This window comes from Aulostomus chinensis, chromosome 4 (genome assembly GCF_037954235.1).
Source record: "Aulostomus chinensis isolate RoL2024-O1b breed Wild chromosome 4, RoL_Achi_v1.0, whole genome shotgun sequence".
In the NCBI taxonomy this organism is placed as follows: Eukaryota; Metazoa; Chordata; class Actinopteri; order Syngnathiformes; family Aulostomidae; genus Aulostomus; species Aulostomus chinensis.
The window spans coordinates 15165328-15187656 of record NC_141323.1 but is presented as its reverse complement, the minus strand read 5'-3'; the positions used below and the strand labels follow the sequence as shown (position 1 = coordinate 15187656).

General features: G+C 44.6%; 1 protein-coding gene across 6 annotated transcripts in view; it reads left to right on the top strand.

The window, feature by feature from the left end:
• Positions 1-2988: 2988 nt before the first annotated feature.
• Positions 2989-22329, top strand: part of pcloa (piccolo presynaptic cytomatrix protein a) — a 59438-nt gene continuing 40097 nt past the window's right edge. For 4 of the 6 annotated variants that reach the window (XM_086202017.1, XM_086202016.1, XM_086202018.1 and 1 more), the window contains exons 1-3: positions 6536-6982; positions 8477-9518; positions 11525-12550. In XM_086202017.1, the coding sequence (XP_086058143.1) occupies positions 6771-6982; positions 8477-9518; positions 11525-12550 (2280 nt within the window). In that variant the 5' untranslated portion in view covers positions 6536-6770. Of the gene's footprint in view, positions 3213-6535; positions 6983-8476; positions 9519-11524; positions 12551-22329 lie in introns of those variants that run through there. The other 2 variants (XM_086202020.1, XM_086202021.1) reach the window with 2 other exon arrangements.

The following is a 22329-nucleotide window of genomic DNA, read 5'->3' as shown; positions in this document are numbered from 1 at the left end:
GCTTCTGCTGCAGCATCAGTTAAGATGTCAGCTGCTGTCAGTTCTAGTAGAGAAATGAAAATGGCGCGTGGAGTGAAGAAAGTGAAGCGAGTAGGAGCTGATTGGGGGGAGGGGAAGGGAGGAGAGGGGGGAGACACCAATCCATTATAGTGGTGAGCCATTCTTTTTTCCTGAAGTACTTGCAGTTCTTGGAAGGCAGTTTTCATCACTCACCCTCTGACCGTGTGTGTGTGTGTGATTGTGATCAGGCGTGCCGGTGTCAGCTGGTCAGCTGTCACTGCAGCTGTAAATTCTGGTCATCATGGTCACATCACTACCACATCAGTGTGGGTTTCTCACATTTTAGTGCATTTTACTCTTCCGTAGCATCCATTCTGTGACTAATCCTCCATGCCTTCTATCTACAGACACCCCCCCCCCCCAACCCCCACGTTTGTCCCCATTTCACTCCTGCTCTGATCCCAAGATCTGCATCTGGGACGATGAGGAATCATTCCTGTAAAGATGCGTTTGGTAAAATAACACCACACTCTAACAGCTCACTTTTCTAGACAATGCTAATGCAAACCATGTGACCGAAACTGTTTCAAATATGGTTTGTTCCTCACGCTGTCCTCATAATCTAGGCTATGATTTTACCATTCATATGAAATACATGTTTTTCTTTATGAAAATATATCTTGTTCCATGCATTTCAATCCCAAAATCTGTCACATCCAGGGGCTTAATACTTTCATAGAGATGCTTCTTTTTTATCCCTTCTGCCATTCCTTTCTCTTGTCAATCATGGCTGAAATATCACTGACTTTCCCAGACGTTTCACAGAGCTGCTGCTGCCTCCAACTTAGATTTCGCCATGACTGATGACAATAAACTGATCGAAACGATGCTGAATCGTCGACATCCTGATACCGCTCTGTATTTAGCATCATGATTTATCAGCTACGTCCTCGTGAGCTAATAATCTGCTAATAATCTTTAAATTGCTTGTATTCTGAATGGAGTTTGGTACAAGGATTTATTTTAGATCTCTATCAGTTGCTTGTTATTACCCAGCTTTTGCTGTACTGTGTGTGTGTGTGTGTGTGTGTGTGTGTGTGTGTGTGTGTGTGTGTGTGTGTGTCTGAAAATTCTGCATCACAATTGTTCGCCTCGACGGTCGATTGGCTAGTTTCACCAATCAGCTGGTGTAAAGAGTGAGATCAGAGGGTAACTGGAAAATGTAGTCAGATGGAAATGGTGTGTGTGTGTGTGTGTGTGTGTGTGTGTGTGTGTGTGTGTGTGTGTTTGTGTTGGGGGGGCACCTGAAAACACAGTAGGACACTCTGGAGCTGAAATAGGTTACCACAGGTAAAAATTTAAACAGGCATGATAAAAGAAATAAGGAAACTAAAACGTGGTGGCTGTGGTTTGTCCATTTGGGGCGACTGTCATTTGTTTTTTTCCCCACTCTTTTATACGTGTAAAACAAATGAAACATAAAATATACATGTGAGGGTGCGAAAGAAACTCGTAAAGTCTTATATAACAACCACATCCAAAAGATATATAAAATTTAAAGCAATGCAATATTAATGTTCCTAAAAGACATGTACCCATAAAATAAGTGTGGTATTACAGTTAAAGAAGACGGAAAGGGTGGAGTGGGCGGGGGGGGGGGGGCTAGGAACAGGAGTATTTCTATAAATATATGTGGAGTACGTGCTCATTTCATGCCAACAAAAACAAAACTAATCATTTCAAGTGATAATGAACTTTTAAAGACAAAGTTATGAATACTGTATTGATTTCTAAATTCTACACACTGTCCCTTTAAAGTGGCAAGTCAACCATCCGGGGTTTTCTGCTGTTTTAAACCACATTTTCATTTGGTGTCTCTCCAAAAAAGTTACGTTTTTCAACTTCCGGCAGCAGGGAATTTATATTACTGGGGAGCTTGTTAGGAAAGAAAAAAAAAAGTGGTACGTGAATCAAAGCTTTGAGTGACGTCACCCTGAGCCTTTCATTGGCAGGGAGGTCACGGCGACGTTGCAGTGCATCAATCAACCACTGGACAAGTGGCTTTGGAGATTGGCGATTCCGGGAAATCCAATTAACAGTCCAGTTAATTTCCCCTCCGCACGCCCTTCACCCAAAACAATGACAACCCGGTTCTACCTCGGCTCTGTCGTCCAAAACCAAAAACTTTGTTGAGAGAGGAAAAGTTAAGCCGCCCACGCTTGCAGATGAGGACAGGCAGAAAGTTGCTGAGCTCTCTGCATGTTGCTGCTGTTCCAAACTTCCTACCATCTAAATAAAAAGAAGAAGAAGAAGAAAAAAACCAACCGACATCAATCAGGCGTCTTCATCGCGCTCATTTGCACGTCTTAGTGAGGCGCGGTCTTTGTTTCTCTCTCTCTCTTTAAATTGGTACAAACAAAAAGGGACTTATGTAACTTTGACAGACTCCCAATCAGACGCCTTTTGTGTGTCTCCGGGCATTCAGAGAGAATTTAGCTGCGAGGAAGCCGCCGCCTGCTCGAACATCGCGGAGAACAATCGCGTGTGCGTTCCGCCCGCTGCGTGCGCCACTCAATTGCGGTGTCATTGCGTCTCAAAAGTATTCTATGGATTTACAAAACAGTTGACAAAGGTATGAATAAAGCTTTTTTATTTTTAAATATATATTTTTTTATAATGTCAGCTCTAGTAGTTTGTTTCGTGATTTCAGTTGATTGCCAGCGAACAGACTTGACCCTGAGCGAGCGTGGAAGGAAAACCGCTTACGGTGCAGAGCGGTGTGTGTGTGTGTGTGTGTGTGTGTGTGTGTGTGTGTGTGCGTGCGCGCGCGCGATTGGCCTATCCTGTCTGAAGAAAAGAGGATTAGAGGGACCTCTTATGTCTGCGCGTGTCTGTTGGCAGCAGGTAAACATGAGTGTGTGTGTGTGTGTGTGTGTGTGTGTGTGTGTGTGTAAGGCCTCCAGCAAAAAGAAGAGACCGGAGAAGGAGTGACTTTAACGGTATATTTAGTCGCTGGTGACTCCCTGGTCAGGGTGGGGGTGGAGGGGGGAGTTGGCGTTGAGGGAGGAATTATACGCGTGCCAGGTTGCTAATAGGGATGAGAACAGCTCAGGCCTAATTTAGGAGAAATGAAACGTCACTGGCAAGTCACTCCGGCACTCTGAATGCGAGGATATCGCGCTTCTGCCCGGTTTCGATCCACAAATATGAAGGTACGTTACTTTTATCTTATTACAGAAGGGTGGTGAGTTGGGGAAGAACCGGCAGGCTGCTTCGGATTGGACCGACCGTGACATCGTGGGCCGATAATGGTATTTTTACCAACTACTTCCTGTCTGCTTTTGTTGAAACTGATATTCTGTTTTTGTTTTGTGACGTTGTTTTCGTTGACCTACATTAAAAAGAAAATAGCATCAGAAGAACTCCTACTGGCCACTTGCATGCCATCTCACTCGCAGGTGACTGATACCGGGCAAAATACCGATTACCTGGCTGATGTGTCAGTGCTTGCCTTCCGTTTCTTAATGTGTGTTGAATTCTCTCATTCTTTGTTGGAGACGCCGTTTGTCTCTCGGGCAAAAGAAACTCTTCTTCGAGCTGGTCTTTGTCTCCCACCCCAGCTGAGTATTCAAATTTAATGACCAGTGTGCCGTGTGTGTTATCTGGTTACCAGACTCAGGTTACATCGGCTGGGGCTCGCAGCAGAAAACACAGGCATCTCAGGCAGCGTCTGCCAGTCAGGTTCAGAAATGTGGCTCGAGGGTCATGACCCTGTTAGCATTGCTGTCTGTCATTGCAGGTGTGTGTCTCCAAAAGGCTAGTTTTACCTTTGAGTGTTGTGTATTTACACCTGAGATTGTTAGTCCACCCAAGTGTGTGTGTGTGTGTGTGTGTGTGTGTGTGTGTGTGTGAGAGAGAGAGAGAGCGAGAGAGACAGAGAGAGATGCTTCTGCCTCAGCCTAGAGACAATCAGGCCACGCTCCAGCAATCAGTGGGAGGAAGAGGAGGAGCGGAGTAATCTGTGCATTACCATCGTTTAACACTGAAGATGGAACACAAAATTCACGTCAGCCTACACACAAGCACTCACTCACTCGCTCTGTCTCACACACACACAGGCTAATGAGGAGGAGAGGAAGGATGGCAGGACGACCGTAGTGAAGACGTAGATGTGTGCTGAATGAGTCGAAGCAGGGATGACGATGATGCTGGTATTCCAAATGTGAAACATAAAAGGAGTGAGGAAGGAAATGTGTCCGTTGGGAAGGCTGGCGCGTCCGCCAGAGGAACGGTTTGAGGACCTGGAAAACACATTTAGTGGGAGGGCACTTCAAGTGGAGACCGTTAGCTTAGCTTAGCTTAGCTTAGCTTTGCTCAGAGTAAATACCAGAATCCTGGGTAAACTGGCCTCCTCTGTCCAGTGGTTCTGACAGCTGCCTTCCAGCAACTCAGAAGCTCATCTATTAACACTTCATACCTCACTAAAAATGATTTATATGCTTTTTTCCCCCCCTCAAATAGATTAAACAAGCTAGTTGTTGATTACTTGCGCTTGAAATGCAGAGTAGGTACTTTTCTACCACTAGGGGGGCTCTCAATCAAAATTCTGGGAATCATTGGAGTTGTAGTCTTTGTTAAACAACCAGCATTCACAGTAGCCATATGAATTCACGTTGTATGATTTTATTCTAATCTAAAAAAAAAAAAAAACTTAGCCAATGTAGCTAAACTTGCTAACTCCCCATGAGATGAGACTACCTGTGCAGCTAATTCTGCACCCAAAGGCCGAAAACATTACAAAACAAAAAATAATGGTTGGATTTAAAAGAAAAGCAAAAAGGATCCCACAAGATGTGCATTGAGAAGTGGCCTCCAATGTCCTGCCCACCAGAATATTCCATCACATCCATCAGTTCGGTTCAAATAGCTTTTATTTTGAAGGTTTTTCATTAGTAAACACAAACAAATGGTCTTTAGCTCTGTTTCCCCCGGAGGGGAATCTAGTCACCGCCTATATATACCACCACCACCACCCCCCACCCCGCCTCTGCCCAGGTACGAAGGGCTCGGGGCTTCACGGGCTCATCGAGGACACATCTGCCCTGGGAGCTCCACAGCAAATGAGCACCGCCTGTCACACTGCAGCACATCCGCTTGACGCACAGCAGAGGCGACGTGTTTTAATCCTCCCTGGGTCTGGCGGCTGGTTGTGCGTATCCTCAGTCGGCGCGCAGACGCTAAAATCTGCTGTTTTTTCTGCAGCCGTTTCCAGGCGTAATGCAATTGGGCCATGCAGATATCCAGTTTGATTTCACTAAAGATGCACGGTTGTCCTCTAATCGTGTTAGGGAGCTTTTACATCACACTCATTTCATCACAGGCCCCGTTCACGATGACACACCAGTATTCATTTGATCCAAAAGAGCAGAACCAGATTTCCTCAAATGCCTTGACCTCGTAAACTTGTTTAAGAATATCAAGTTCTGATGTAAAAATTCAACTTTCAGCAGCTACCGACTGAAAAACAACACAACAAAGCTACTTGCCCCACAGAGTGAATGGATAAAGTTATAAACGCTGGCTAAAAAACCCCCAAAACTTTCTGATCTTTGCGTACCACAAACTACAGCGTTGTTTTATGTGGAGATACTTGAAATTTCCGCAAGTCAGGAGCTCTCTTTAAAAGCGTTTTTTTTTTTTTGTAAATGTCCCCCTGAAGTTCTGTCTTGTAGGGAGTAGGAAATTAAATGTTCCTTTAAAAAAAAGAAGAAGAAGGGAAAAAAAAGACATTTTCCTTTGCTGATGTCTTCTGATCACCTGTCAGAGGCGGAACATGCGCGGTGCGCAGGAGAGCGGAGACGCTGCTGGGGGGCGCGCGCGCTTACGTAAAGACATCCAGTGTTACGTAGAAAAGAGCGGAAGTAGTACAATGGCGCTTTCAACATAAAATGTAAAGCTCGAGCTTTTTCCCGTGAGCGGTTCTGGGTTTGTTTGGATCGAGATCTGTTTGGCACAATTTTCTGTGGAACCCCAGAGGAGTCATATGATTAAGTTTTTGTTTTTGAACACATAGAAGATGAAAATAAACATAGTTTTGCAGCGGTGAGGTATAATGTCTCCTCAGTGTGTTTATTTTGAAGCCTTAATGCAACAAATGTAATTAATTCACAACCCTAATAAACATGCTAAGTGACATTGAATAGCTACACTGAAGATTCAAGTTGTACATCTAGTAGACAAGAATTCAGTAAATTGCATTCTTGTGGGTGCTAAACAACTTTAATGTGGAAACAAGTTAAAACTTGTGCCCTCAAAATTGTTGAAATGTGGTAACAAGTTACATCAGGGGTGTCAAAATAACAAAGTTGGATATTGTTGCCTCAAAATAACTAAAATAAGGGAACAACTTACGTGTCATGGCACCAAAATATATGTATTTTTCGAGAATAATAGTTTGCAATAATGTCAGGACTTTATTTTGTAAAGTCAGCCGGAAACCACCCTCTGTGACTATGGTAGTACTGAAACGGAGACCCCCGTCACGGCGAGCTGTGGTGTACAGCTGCAGAGATGCGCGACACAGAAAAACACGGCGAAGAAATCAGGAAAATGGAGACTCGGGATACAGAAGGAAAATAACCAGCAGCCCAAAACCCCGTGAGATGCTCCGAGACGCCGAGGAACGCCGTCATCGCTGCGCCTTTTGGAGATAAAAACCGAGAGCTCGCGTCGCGCACTGACCCGCTACAGGGGGACGGGAGGGGTCGATCATGGGGAACGAAGCGAGCCTGGAAGGAGGCGAAGGGCCGGGGTACGGGCTGCCTGAGGGGTTGGCGCCGGACGGGGCTGGCGGCTTCGTACGGGTTCCCGGTGGGACTCCGGTGGACCTGAGTGAACTCAGCGAGGCGGAGAGGAAGCAGCTCGCCGCGGCGATGTCAAGGGCGCAAAGCAGGCAGCCCGGAGGCGCAGCAGCTGCACGAAGGCAGGGCTTTTTTTTTTTTTTCCTCCTTTTTTTTTTCTTACATGTTTTTTTCACACCAGCTTTTCTCCCCCTTCCAAATCATCCTCAATAACCTCGATAGAAGAAGTGTCGCGGTTGTGTCAGCATCATTTTCTGGGGGGCTACAGGGAGGCAGCGAGCTCGTTCACGCCCATTTTTAATCCTCCCCAACCGCGCCAGCATGATTGAATAATTAGAAATAATGGATTATTATTAATATGTGATTATTGATAAGTCTGTTCTAACCGATATTGTTTGTGACAGGTACACACAGCTTGCTTGTTGTGTGTGTGTGTGTGTGTGTGTGTGTGTGTGTGTGTGTGTGTGTGTGATGGTGATGGCTCTAAACATGTTTGTGCGTGAGATCAGAGCGTAAGAGACACACCTCCACCAGTATTTATGCGAAATAATCGAAATGCCTGCTGGGTAAGAAAAGCTGCCGTGCTCCAGTGTTTATTTTTGTTTTTATGTTGTTGTTTTTTTTAATTTGCTTTTAAAAGAAGTCTTAACACACCTTGAAACAAACAATGTGTTCTTATTCCCCACAATTAGATGAAAAGCAGTGTGTGTGAGCCCTATCTGCCATCATGTGTCACATTTAAATGTTATAATTCCTGGATGTTTGGTGAAATATTTCATTGACTGTGGAGGAATTGTTATTAATATCCGAGCTAGAGATGGGGGGTGCATCAATATTAATATGACTATAAATAGAAGCATTAATGTCACGTCACTCACAGACTTCCCTCCTCCACCTCCTCCTCCTCTTAGCGGGGGTTTCTTCATTTGAGGCTCCAGAGTGGTCGCTGTCCGTGGTGCTGAAACTACACATGAGCTGCTCCACTCAGCACAACGTCCGTATTCATTATTGCTATTGGGAAGATTTATATCAGACACGATGGTGAGGACGTGTGGGATTTCTGTACGTTGCTCATCGTCATTGAATAACCAATCAGTGCATTAGCGCGTCAATGCTTTTTCATCCGGGCTGGTCTATACTCCGCCACCTTCAATGGAAGCTTCTTTATCTCAGTGATACACGCTCTCGTGTCATTCAGCGCTGTACACTGTCTTGTCAGATTTAGCCCCGGGCTGCTAGCTACACATTCACTGCTCACTGATGTGTTGAAAAGGCCTGAGATGCTACTAGTTAGTGCTACTATCGGAACAATGAAGCTACACTGGAGTTAGCGCACATCCTAGTTGAGTGTGTAGATCCTGGAATATTTTGTTTGTGCTAATCCGTGTTTTGTTTGGGTTTTTTTGTCAGTGATTCAGCAGCTATTCCTTTTGTTGTCTTTTGCCATTATTTTATAAAAAAATTTGAAGGCCAATAAACAGATGAGTTGATAACATTACAATCTTCTTATTTTGGCAGCAGTCAGCCGACAGTTGGTGTCAGCTTTGCCAAAGTAAACACAAATGAACAATAGCGATAGCAGCAATGCTAACAAACAACCTTTGTATCTTTCCCAGACCTTCAGAAGCTGATGCCCAGCAGAGATCCCAGCAGGTAGGGGCCTCCAGGGGCCCAGCAGGTCTCAGTAAGAGTCGGACTGTAGACGCCTTTAACCAGGGTCCAGCTGGCAAGCCCACGCCGGGCCGCAGCCCCTCATCCCTCAGTCTTTTTGAATCCAGATTCCGGCAGGAGCCAAAAGACAGTGACAACAAGTCGTCAGGCATGTTTGGCTCCAGCTTCCTCAGCGGGGCCAACCCCCTCAGCGCCATGACTTCCTCTGTCTCCTCCTCCATTTCCTCCATGGGTGATGCTGTCAACATGCCCAAGTTTGGACTCTTTGGGGAGGAGGAGGAGGGGGGAGACGGAGCTGCAGCACCACAGTCCAATCAAGGAGGAAAGCCAGCAGGGAAGGCTCCTCAACAGGGGCCAGGTCCAAAGGGACCTCAGCAGGGAGGGCCCCAGAAACAGGGTCAGGGCCCTCCTGGACAGGGGCCAAGGCCAGGGCAAGGACCACCTGGGCAGGGACCCAGGCAAGGTCAGGGACCACCGGGCCAAGGGCCTAAATCAGCTCAGGGTTCTCCTGGTCAAGGACCCCCTGGGCAGGGCCCCAGGAAAGGTCAGGGGCCTCCAGGCCAAGGACCCCCAGGGCAACAGGCACCTAAACCAGGTCAAGGGCCACCAGGTCAAGTGCCACCAGGCCAACAGGGACCAAGACCAGGTCAAGGACCACCAGGTCAAGGACCAGCAGGGCAGCAGGGACCCAGACAAGGTCAAGGACCCCCAGGGCAACAAGGACCTAGACCAGGTCCCGGACCACCTGGTCAAGGTGCCAAACAAAGTGTCCCTCCACAGCAAAAAGGGCCTGAACAAGGTCCTGGGAAGCCTGGACCCAAACAGCAAGGTCCACCAGGCCCTGGAAAACCTGGAGGGGGACTCTGTCCACTGTGTAAAACCACTCAGCTGAACACTGGGTCTATGGACCCCCCTAATTACAACAACTGCACTGAGTGTAAGCAGGAGGTCTGCAGCCTGTGTGGGTTCAGCCCCCCAGACTCAGCGGTAAGTTGATCTTCCTCTTCATTCTTTTTTCCTTCAACATTGCAAAAATGTTTCTCACATTAATGCATTAACTTAATGTAACCTTGTTGATGTCAGCCGCAAATTCTGGATGTGTGACTGTCAAACGTTATTCCAGTGGTGTACTGGAACATCAAACTGGTCAAAAGTGGTCAAAGTCCTCAAGTATACAACTCCTGGTGGGTGTCATAAAGTCAAATCATCTACTTTGCAGTACACTCCAAGTACATAACCCTAAAACCTGATTTACTCTGACATTCTTGTACCTTTTCTTAGAAAAACAATCAAATAAAATCAATCACGTAACAGATTGAGGATCCTCACCTTATTCGTTACTGTACACTGGTTCAATGAATTTATGGAAATAAACACAAATAAAGAAGGTGTCGTGTTGTCATCTTGGCATGAAAAATCAGGTGAAATCCAGAATACGTGCTTACAGGCGGTTAGCAGCGTATCTGTTGGGCTGCATCTGAAAGAGCGGCTCACAATTTGAGGAACAGAGGGACCATATGGGCCGAGGGAATGTTGATCAAGGTGACTCATGTCATGGCCACAGGAAGACGCTGTGCCAGCCAGTGAGGACGCTCAGTCACACATAGACAGTAAACACTGTTGGGCCATGATTAGAGCACAGCAGTGTGACTGGTTCCTTCTGCTTCAGCTTCTTCTTGGAATTTATGACTGTGCAGATCTAGGATCGGGGTCAGTTTCCCGGTAGAATGGCTAATACAGGAAGTGTATTATGCTTGATTTTCACAGTAGGGCTTTTAAGTAAATACGAACCCCACTAATTAATTATTTCATCCTCAGAAATGTACGCATGCTTTTACGGTATCTCATAGAACACGGTTGCATGGTCACAGCTGGATCTAATTCCAGATCTGTTGCTAACTTCCCATGGTGGCAATATTGGATTATTGATTTGCCCGCAATTGTAAATATGCGTTAATTCACCGCGATGGATTTTGTTAGGTGATATCATATTATTTGGAAGAAAGGGAGTGCTGAGGGGTGTCGAATTTGCCTTTATTCATTTTTGCAAAATTGTGAAGCGGCAAAATATGCAGTGTTGTGTTCCAGACAGGTTCTATTTTGGAAAGCAATCAAATACTCAATACAGGCCTTTCTACATGAGGCGGTTTGTATAAGGAGATAGCCTTCACGCTAAACAAATAGCACTGTGGTGTAGCCAGGCTTTCTTTGTGAACAGGTGTTGAGGCATACAGTACTAAATTCTCAGAACCAGGACAATGGGAGTATTCTAACCATTTAATAAGGTGCCAAAGAATAATAATAATAAAAGATGAATGAACAGGCTGTATTTGCTTTGTTCTGACAGTCTGTGTGTTTAACCATTTTAATCCTCATGGAAAAGGTGATATTATTGTGTAGTTGCTGAGTGAAAACTGTCATCTGATTCAACAACAAGTTTTTATTAAAACAAAACAATGAGGGGTTGAAAAAAAATGCAGTATTTTCCCAAACATGAACATCCAGTGGACCAGAGTATTGGTGTGGAGGTAGAGAGAAAACCATTCTTGTGAGGATGAAGAAGAAAAAAACATAAAATATAAATAAACTATTTGAAGCTGCAAAATTTAAATTGTAGGGATTTTCAGGCTACAAGGTGAAACATACAACTGAGAGCCTAAATAACTAAATTAAAGGCACAATTTGTAGCTTGCGGCTTAAAAGAATACAAATAAATGTACATATTTTACTCTTTACACATACATTTTATCTTTCTTTGGCGTTGCCATGGCGCTGTAAAACGTTTCCAAATGATTAGCATGTATTTTTGAATTCTCTTACCCTACAAGTAGTAATTTTGTTACAGAAAATGGACTTGCACATCATCTGAAACAGGCCACTTCACGGAGATCCCCTGAAATTTGGCTTTAGATTCTTGAAACCATTGCATGAGTGTTCATGCTAAAACAAGCCAATGTGTTCCAGTCATATCTGACCCATCTTCTGTTCCGTAGGGGAAAGAGTGGCTGTGTCTGAACTGCCAGATGCAGCGAGCAATGGGAGGTATGGACCCCCCTGGCATCTCCAAGCCGAAACAAGGGTCTGCCCCACCTTCACCCCAGAGACAGGCTCCTGGTAAGCCCGGCAAGCTGCTGATAAAGCAGCAAAGTACAAGCGACCAAGGATTAACGCCGCCAACAACACCAAGACAGAAATCCCCGAGCCTGAGCTCCCCGGGTCCACTTTCCCCGGCGTCCTCGTTGGGAGGATCCCCTAAAATCGATCCCAAGACAGGCCGACCCATTCAGAAGTCCAGTCCCCAGCAGTCTCCAGCTAAATCCAAACAGGAGTCCAGCTTCTTTGGGGGTTTAGGAGGAATCAGTTTTGGAGGTCTGACAGATGCAGCCAAACCTCCTGTGTCTCCTTCACAAGCCTCTGAGTCTGTTACGGGGAAGCTGTTTGGCGGTTTCGGTGGACTGATGGACTCATCGAAGCCTCAAGCGCAGGCTGCACCAAAGCAGGAGGAGTCTGTGACTGGGAAGTTGTTTGGAGGTTTTGGAGGCTTGTCAGACGCAGCTAAACCTCCTGCTGCTGCTTCTCAAATGTTCAGCTTTGGATCATCTCTCCTGAGCTCCGCCACCACTCTCGTTACAGGAGAGGAAGAAAAAGCGGCCAACTCTCCACCTGGGTCGCCACCAGACTCTCCCATCGACTCTGGACCAGGTTCTCCTCCAGATTCAGGCCAAGGCTCACCTCCTGACTCACCTTTCTCTGCCCCTGGTTCACCTCCTGATTCGGAATCTGCTCCTGACACCCCACCCGCCAAACCCAAGAAACCCCCCAGGACTATGTCTGTGGAGCAGGCAGAGAAGGCCGCAGCAGACCCTCCTGCAGCCTCCACCACCAAGGCAAGCTGCCCTCTCTGTAATGTGGAGCTGAATGTGGGATCAGCAGACACGCCCAACTACAGCCTCTGCACCGAGTGCAAGAAGACGGTGTGCAATCTGTGTGGATTCAATCCCACTCCCCACTTAGGAGAGGTAAGACCCCTCCTAGATTTGCAGACCTGCTTATTTCATGTGCTTCCAACACTGCTCCTACCGGTAATTTATGCGTTCAGTTGAATATAAATAGAACACAAACATCCTCTCCATGTTTCATTGAAATAGGTCACTGTAAAGATACCATCAGGAGCAGTTTTTCTTTCCCAGCATGTAGCGGAGAAGAGAATAGCATTAGTTATACATTAGTTTGGCCCTGATAAACACTGTAATGCCATCTGCACATGCTTGACCACTGGATGAACAGTTGCGGTCAATTATGCTGCATTTTAAACTGTTTTATCTGTATTAACAAGCTTTCCTCAGTTGTGGCTTGAAATGTGAAGACAAATCATCATCAAGAGGCACTACAGACACTCTGCAACTGAATGCTATGAGCGGGCGTGTGCGCAGTGTATGTATGCATAGAATTCAAAACATGAATTTTACGATGCAGTTGTGAAGATAGAATATCAAGTTGAGCTCAGACTTGCTAATTTGTGTTTAGGGTTCATCTCTTCTGTGAAAGAGATGAATACTGCTGTGGTTCTCGTTATACTGCTTCTGTACTTATTAAGAATATTTTAGGTGAAAATGCAGGCGTTTCATCCAGGTAAAGCCAAAAACTGGCTGACCTAACGTTAGCAGCGGGTGCCGAGGCTTGCTGAATTAGCTGTCCCCGCTAACAGGACCACACATCTCTGGCAACATGTCACGTTAAACCAATACAGAGATACTCAAGTCAGCATCAAACCTCAACTGGATTCGTCCAAGTAAAACTGTTCTTGGTGCCTGAACATCAGCAGCGACCATTTAGTTGCAGACAGCCAGCAAACATTGAGGCCATGTTAACATTGCAAGTAGCAATGGTATGCTAGCTACAGTTAGCACTGCCCAACATGCTCAGATCTTATCAAAATTTGCTGCTAGTTCAGATGTCTGCAGTGGTTATGTATGAAATATACTGTATATATACTATATAAGTTTTTTTTATATTTTAAAACCGTTTGTTAGCATTAGCTTGCCTCGCTACTAGCATTTACTTGCCTCACTGCTAATGAGCTGCTCTTGCCTTGGTTTTTTTTAGACTTCACTGTGATTTTGTCCATCGATAACCGAAATGTTTTGTCTCACTTCATTATAAATTGCATTTCCAAGCGAGTAGTTTCAATCATAGATTAGTCGCATGGTTTTTATTTCACGTTCTACTCGTTCAAAGAGAGAAAGAAAGCGAGAGCACAGTCAGAACACAAGTCTCTCAGCCTTCTTTTATTGATTTTGTTTTTAAAAAGATCAATAAAAAGCATCAACTAGGCAGACTATCGTATTTAATAGCCAAAATTCTGAGTCACAGTCACGCCTACGTGTACTGCTCAGTGTTTAAGTCTGTATGATTGTGTACATGAGTGTGTGACCACCGACGGCCTTCGCCGACTTTTCTTGTGAGGTGTGGGGACTAGTTTGCTTGTGTTGCCATGGTGTGTGGTCTCATATGAAAACGGCATCACAAGAGTGTGTGTGTTTGTTGGGTTCTACGGAGCAGATGGTGCTCTCTGCTGTAGGATCAGTATGTTATGTGAACAGAGGCCAAAAAGTGCTTTCGGTTGAGTGGATTCGTAGCATGCAAGCAAAAATATATTCGCGTCTGCCTCACCTACTTTATATTCCTAGTTAGTAGTCCCAGTTATCATCTATATGCTGTCATTTGCACAGTTTTCATTATGAGCCATGCATGGTTAAATTAAAGGAGGCCTATTAATCTAATTTTCATCTCTATATTTCTTACTGTGGGACTCCAGTGGAGCAGCTTTGCGTGATTCACAGTTCTTAATGGTATTCATCTTACACAGGCTGTCTGTCCAGCCCCTCAGCTCATCTTGTGACACAGATCATTTTAGCTTCTGTCTCTTTAAGGCACATCTCTGTAAAAATTCACTTTTTTTTCTACTCGAGGGGCAGCGTCCCAGTACTTTTTGGTCGTGCTGCGCAGGGAACAAGCCACCACTGACAAGGTGATATCAGCTTTACGCTGGTTGAACAAGAAAATCTTCGGAAATCCCGGTCGAGGTGGGATAAAGCATACTTAGATTTATTTCCCCCTAAACTGCAAGCTCCATTTATGATTTCTCATGATAATTCAGCTTCCTGCTTGCTCAGTCATTTTTTTGTCTTGAGTTGCAAACCGAAACGCGTCTTTTAGCCGACGCATCGTAGCGTTAGCCGCAATGTTAAAATGTCGTTTTGGGTTTTATAGTGTCTGATTTAAGTTTTTTTTTTTTCTGTATGTAAAGTATCAACCCACTGCCATTTTGAATTGTGAATTCTCACATTTCCTGTATCAATGCACTAATAATTCGGTGAATAATGGCAGTGCTAGCTGTCGTATTCCACACCATGATGTTCTTATGAGTGTTGCTGACAGGAATTACTTTGACCTCATTATTTGAGACTCTGGTCCTGTTTATCCGACAGATAACACTGCTCCCTTTAACTGAAGCCAAAGGTCACTTGTTTGACTGACATGGTCATGGCTTTCACGTGTCCACCAGCGTCTCAATCCCAGCTTCACGTGTTAAATACTTTGTTAGCTGGTGGCGCGAGTGTCCGTTTACTAATCTGCTCGCAGTTCCTGTCTCCTAGAAGAGCCTTCTGTAACAGTGAGCGAGGCTAAACCGCCCTTGCACAAACTCTCACCGGAAATCAGCTTTTATTCAAACTGAATAAATGACAAGGCGATGACTCATGATTTCTATTACTGAAATATAAAGATGAAACTGACAAGGTGTTGCGGTTGAGTTCCAGAGCACTGAAATCCTACAGTGACGATTCCATTTCATTGAAGGTCTTCAAAGTTTCCTTCCTTCCTCTCTCTCTCTCTCTCTCTCTCACTCACTCTCTCTCTTGCAGCTCTTTAATTGCACATGCTCGCCAGGATAATGAGGAGCTGAACTGTACAATCATATAATCGAGGCCAAGCATGGAGGGGAAAAAAAAGAAAAAAAAAGTAATTATGCTGCAGCGACGAGCATCCAAGCCACTGACGCTGTAATAGATTTCAACATCACCTCATCATCGGCTCAGTTTAATTTTTAAGTAAGATTCAAGTTTAATCAGCGCAAGAGGGATGAATCCACTGTGATCCAGTGAAAACAGAAGCTTTTTTTTCTTTCTAAATCATTGCTTTTCCTGGGACTTGGGAACTAGTTACCACAGAGGAGAACCTTGTGGAATACTGGTGTAGACACATGTCACCTTGGTTGAGTCATCTCCACCCACAACCTCACCCCACCCCCACGTGCCGCTGCGCCTCGCTTTGTGTGTCATACACTGCCGTAATGTCAGGAAAGGCTTGCATACACGAGCGTGTGTGTTAATTTGAAAAGATGTGTGGTTAACAAGAGCTTTGACAAGCCTCTAGAATTCTCCTCTTCTTCTTGTAATTTTTCTTCATTCAAACATTTATTTTTTTTTGGGGGGGGGATAAAATTAATTGAAATAACCTCCAGGGTGAGTGCACATGGAGGCATAACCTGTATTTCCTAGAAGGATTTTAAGGGCAACGGGAACCTTGTTGTTTCTAGTGAGGCGTGATCCCAGACTCAGGTGTGTGTGCTTAATCCTCATCAGTATGAGTTGTAAAATGAGGCACCCCAGAAGGAAAAGCTCTCACCTTAATGGCTTCTTGTCCTCCTCCTCCTCCTCGAAATCACAGCTCTCATTCTATATTTTCCACCCTGTTGCTTTTATGTCACCTTTTCTCAACATCTCAGATCATTACCTTCTGCTTCATATTTGTATCTTTTATCCTTTTCCAATCGGTCTAAGTCCTCTTGTGCTCATCCTCCTTTTTAAACAGCGTTTTCTCTGTGTCAGACTCTCCCTTGGTGGTGCTTTCCCTCCGATTTTTGCTCACTGTCATTTCCTTTGATGTGGGGAAAAGTCTGTAAAATTTGCTGTTCTGTTACTGTAGCTCAGGCTCCATGTCATGTTGCCCTTATCAGTAATGAGCACGCTCTATCGGAGAAGCCTTACGTAAAACGGGGAGAGGCGCCGCTTCGAACAGCCAGGGAAAATCAAAGAGCGAGGAGATGAAGCTGGATGCTGCGGTCCTGTATCACCTGCACAAACAACTACAGATCTATTTTGCCAAGAACCAGCAAATATAGAGCCAGAGCTGTTGGATTTTGAAAGAAATCTGGCATTTATTTAATAGCCTGGAGCTTAATTCATGTACGGCGATATGTACTTGAGCCTACTTGACACGCATGCAAATCATTGCTGAAATTTTGATTTAAAATGCGCGCCATTTTTGGCGGACAGTATATGCGGTCAGCTCAAGAGGGAACCCTGTAGCTGAGGTTATGGGAGGCGCTACGAAAATGTGTCCCTCTTACGTTTTTTTTGGCTTCATCAGTGCACTCGGCGGACCCAGAACTAAAAACTAGCACAATGTCTTGCATTTCTTTCACACATGAAAAATTGATAATGTCACAAAAATGGCTTCATGCGCTGGAAACCAAGGGCCAGTACACACACATTTAATAATTCCTTTGAAATCAAACCTTGATGACTTGTTAAATGTTGTGCACAATTATCGCGCGCGATCCCATGATTGTCTGGCAATTGTTGGCCCTCCGTTAACCTGTGTAGTGAGAATGTCTCACATGGTTTGAGTTAAAATACATGAAAATTCAACAAGAAGGCATTCAGACAGCACGTCCTTCCACCAAGGTATACCTTCGGCCCCCGGCACTTTCATACTATACTTTTCATACAAATTATGGCTGCAAGCGGGGATCAGCGGACCTTTGCATGTCCGTGTATGTCGCAATGTTTGGTTGTTCCGCAGATGAGGGGAAGGTGAAACCTGATAATATTTGGATGCGCGCAGTGTTGTGCAACTATCACTATCACTGCCCTAAAATGTAATGGCTGACGCTGTGCCCCTTGTCCAACTTTGGTTAAAAAAAATAAAAAATAAAAATAATCGGCAACTGAATGTTTGCACGCTATCCTGCCGGCAAACAAACACTACAGACCGCTTGATCTCCTTGGCTGAAGGCTGTAAGAGAAATGTCTCCTTGGTCACAGTCACGAGGAATGCACGCAGATGATAATGTAGGGAGCAGAATCAGTAAATATTCTTGGAAATAAGGTCAAAGCAGTGTCCTTGCAAGTGACAGAATCCATTTGGATCTATTTTGGTTTTGGTGCGTGCGTGATTGTGTCGGTCACGCGCTGCCCATCCTCACGTCTTAGAGGCTTGATATGCTAACACGCGCACTCGCTGAGGTGTTTCCTATATCGTCCTCCCTCATTATTATTCCCTGATTGTGCTCACGCCTCCTCCCTCAGCCCTTCTGAGTCGCACAGATAAACCGGTCGCTCCCTGGTCATACAGACCCACGCGTGACCGTTGAATACAGCCAGATAATACACCCTTGGTGTGATCATACACAATGCAGTAAAGAACAACAGAAAAACTGTGGATCTGCACGTCTGTTTGTTTTGCATGCACAGCCCAGTTTCTACTTCAATCTGCTGTTTATTGTTTATGTGCTGGTTTGTTAGTCCACCCCCCCCCCCCCCCCCCCGGTTTATTTGCCCAGGAGGCTCAAGTGTGTGTAAAAATAGTCGCGGCCACAAACGAGCCACAAAGTGGAGAACACAAGCTCCTGCAGGGCAGCTCGTTTTTTCTCCAGTCCTTCGCTTTTGTTGCACCTTTGTGTTCCCACTTTCATACATTTCTTTTAAAGAGTTGCCCCCCCCCCCCCCATTGCACATGGCTGCAATGGAAGCTTCCAACTCTGTGTTATTTTTAGACATTAAAGAATGTGTGTGTGTGTGCGTGTGTGTTTGTGTGTAGAACAATATGCCTGTCTGATGGTGAGGTACTTTAGTTAATTTGGCTGAGTAAATCCTGGTTTAAAAAACAAACAGACTGTAAATGGGAATGATCATTTCTACAGAAGAGGGCCAGGGATGAGAAAACAAGATTATTTTAGTTTGATTATTTATTTTAGATGAACAAAATAGAGAATAAACATTACAAGGCAAACTCCTCGCGTGAGTGAATATGGCTTCATCTACACAATACCTTGTGTAGTGTATTTGGTGAAATTGTACTTCAGAATGGGGTTTGTTTCTCTTTTAGCGCCTCAAAGTCTTTGTAAATATCACCAAAAGCAGGAATTTGAAGAGATTATGTCCAAAATTGCTTGTTTATCTGGATGAACTTTGGGCATGTTTGTGCAAACTGGAATGTTTAGGCTAAGGACCAATGCAAGGGTAAAAGGTTAGGGTTAGGGTATAGGGTGATAGATGGTTACACCTGTCAGGGCGCAGAAAACAATTGAGTGGATTGATTCTGAAGGTATGGAGATGTGAACCTTGACAAACAAAGAAACTCTTCCTCCTCTCATTGTTTTATTCTCATGCCTGGCTTTAATTATCTTTATGATGTGGCGTGCTGTATTCATTTCTGGCTAAAAATGTACAGTATTGAGCAGGTCCAGGGCTCTTCAGTGGAGACAACTGGCGTTCCACTGATTAAAAACCCATGCCCAAAATGGAATGCCTCTGTTTCAATTACTTCCCCGCCCCCCACAGCCCTTTCCAGCACCACTCAAGAATAATCCCAATCATCCTCGTTCTGATTGACTTGTGCTTGCATGCTTTGTAAGTGCCACATTTCAGCGACTGAGCCTTTGGTGCCAGGGAAAGGGGGGGGGGGGGTCAAAAAAATGCCATACCATCATGTTTGCCAACCTTAAAGCCTGGTGAGACAGCCAGCAGGACCAGGGAGACACTCAAACACACACATTCTGGCAACGGACTCATCTAGTTAGCTCAGGCTACTGTATTTACATCCTGCAGCTCCAAATGATCACGTTGTCTTCAAACGCAAGAAGGGAGTCAGTTGTTTTGATGGTTGTCCGCTGCCTGTTTCCTGTTGTAGAGATATTCATTAAGTTTTGATAAGGGAATGGGATCAGTCTGACCTCCATAACCCTGTAGGGGAGGTGGATTATTTCTTCGCCCCCACATGTAACGTTTGGTCGAATTGAACTTCCCTGGAAACTGTTAACTGGATTGTCTGATTGAGAAACACAGATCCGAGTCATCAGCGGTGCCTTTTATGATGTATTTACCATGAAATGTTACGATGTGAAATCAACAACGATCAGAAAATAACACCAAACTCGAAATACCGTATTGTGTCTGTAGATGTTTGCGATGCATGCCTGACCTTTGAACTACAAACCGTTGAGTCCAAGTGGATATTCGTGCAGATATTTAAGAATTACCCTCAAGAGAGGGTGAGATATTGCGTTAATATGAGATGACAGCGAACTTGACCTTCGACCACCAAATTTCTTCTCTGTTCAGTCCCATTGAGTGTTTGTGCCCAATTTGAAGAAGTTCCCTCAAGCTGTTCCTAAGATAAAGCATCAACAATATTGCATAAGGGTGGGGTCACAGTGGCCTGGAACCTTCAACGCCAGAATCTTTTCGGTTCATCCTTAAATCCCAGTGGATGTTGGTGGAAAACTTCATGACATTCCCTCCTGAAAATCCAACCTGAAAACTCCTGCCTCCATCCCGCGGTTGTGGTTGGCACGGAAGCATAAAAACCGAATATCTGTGTGGCGTGAGAGAAAAAGATGTGAAAGAGAAAACCACACAAGACAGACAACGTGACGGAGGATGAAGGGGAGAGATGACTTTAACAGAGCAAGGAGGGGAGGAGGAGGAGGGATGTATGTATATATGTGTGTGTGTGTGTGTGTGTGTGCGTGTGCTCGCGTGTGTTTGTCACAAACAATATTGGTGCCAGCCCGTGCTGCCCCGAGCAGTGCAGACCATGACAATCTGACTATTGTGGTTTGCTGGAGCAGTCGTGACTCAGGCCTTTGAGTCACATTTGAAGCACCTGTAGGCAGAGTCGACTGTCGAGCAGAAAAATCTGATGAAGCAGGAATTGGAACATCATCAGATATGCGAGGGTATCACAGGAGCGGCTTTGAATCACACGTTGATGTGAGAGGCTGAACGGCATCTTGGTTATCAGTTGTGGCCTTTTGTTTTTGAGCGCCTCACTTCAAAATTATTTTCATTAAATATGTATGAAGTGACTAATTTAATCAGAAAGACCATCGCGTACGGCCTCTCGCCAAATGTGACGGGATCCACATCGTGTCTGTCAGTTAGCAGGATATACCAAAGACTGGATGTGACTCTGGTGACAATATAGGTAATATTAGACCGAACAAGTGGTTCGCTTTTGCAGGAGATCCGGTTCACATTGTAGATCCTGGATCCTTAAGCCTCTTCTCAACATCCAATGGGAAAGATGTGAATTATCTGATACACTGCCTATTACTGCTACGTAGCCCAGCTCATTCTCTCTATGCAGTCGACGGAAACTCACCCACAGCTTACACCTATACCTGTGTTTCGGCTTTCGGAAAGAATCTTGGCTGTAATCTTTGATCTAAAAGAATTAGATTTGCTATATAATTGCAGATCTTTAGCTTGTTTTCTTTAAATTTATTGAGGCTGTAAATTCTAACGAGGAAGATAAGCTCCTGGAAATGGTTTTGATCTTCATCTGCCCCACTTTATGCAGAAAAAAATGTGTGAACATATGCTGATGATGTGTTCAGTGTTGCAGATTTCAGAATTATATGTAAAACATTATAGAAATATATATAAATATGTATGTATGTATGTGTATATACATGTGTCCACATGTATATATGTATATGTACATATATGTATATGTTTGTGTTGTATATACACAAAATACACCAAACATATAAACCTAATACAAGATATTATTGTTACATGCGTTGTATAGAAATAAATAGAATTTTCTTCGAACACGTGATGGAAAACGGCACCAGGATTCCAGTTGGATCATTAGATTGGGATTTGTTGACAGTTGAATCACTCCTTCCTCCGTGTCCCGAGGTGGAGACGAGACTTCCGAGCCTGCAGTTATTCCTTGACACTAATTACGTCACCGCATGTGTCAGACGCTGGTTTTATAAGTGGAACAGCCTGCTGCTATTTCTGTCGATATAGCAGCGTACGCAAGGGAAGGTATTGCTTCAACTGACTACACCAACTCAGACCAGAAATACAAATTTTAAAAAGTGCCCCCCCCCCCCTCCCCTTAACTCATACTTGCCGGCGCTGACATTTGTCGACAGACTTTGAAGTGGTTAAACAAACACCGATGCAGACAGGAAGTAAAATGTCTCCCTCCTCTTAATCCCTGAGCTCAGAGTTAGTAGAGGCACTGGTTCACACTTCCTCCTGTGTGTCAGATCTACTTTGTGCAGATTTATTTCCAAAAACTTGCACCGCTCACCTGGCAGGAGAATCTCAATGCACGAGGGAGCAACATAACCTGACACTTGTCAAGAGGTGACAGAATCTTTCAGGCTCTTGTTTTGTCATGTGGCCTTTCTGAGATTTTGTTATGGAGTATATAGATGTAGCTGGGAGTGCTTGCTCACACATCGTGATTTTATTTATTTATTTATTTTTGCAAAGCAAATTTGAACATAATTTGAAAACAGGCTGGTTTGTTTGCGCTACAGCGACTCACTATTGCCCCCCTTGGGAAGAAAGTGGCATTACAAGACATGACCGACCACGTCTAGCTTGTAACGGCGCTTTCAAACAATCCCTTTTTAAAGCCAATAATCTCCTGATCTTCAGCCCACTCCTCCATCCTTGGCCCTATCACCACTCTCATAAAAGGTTTCATT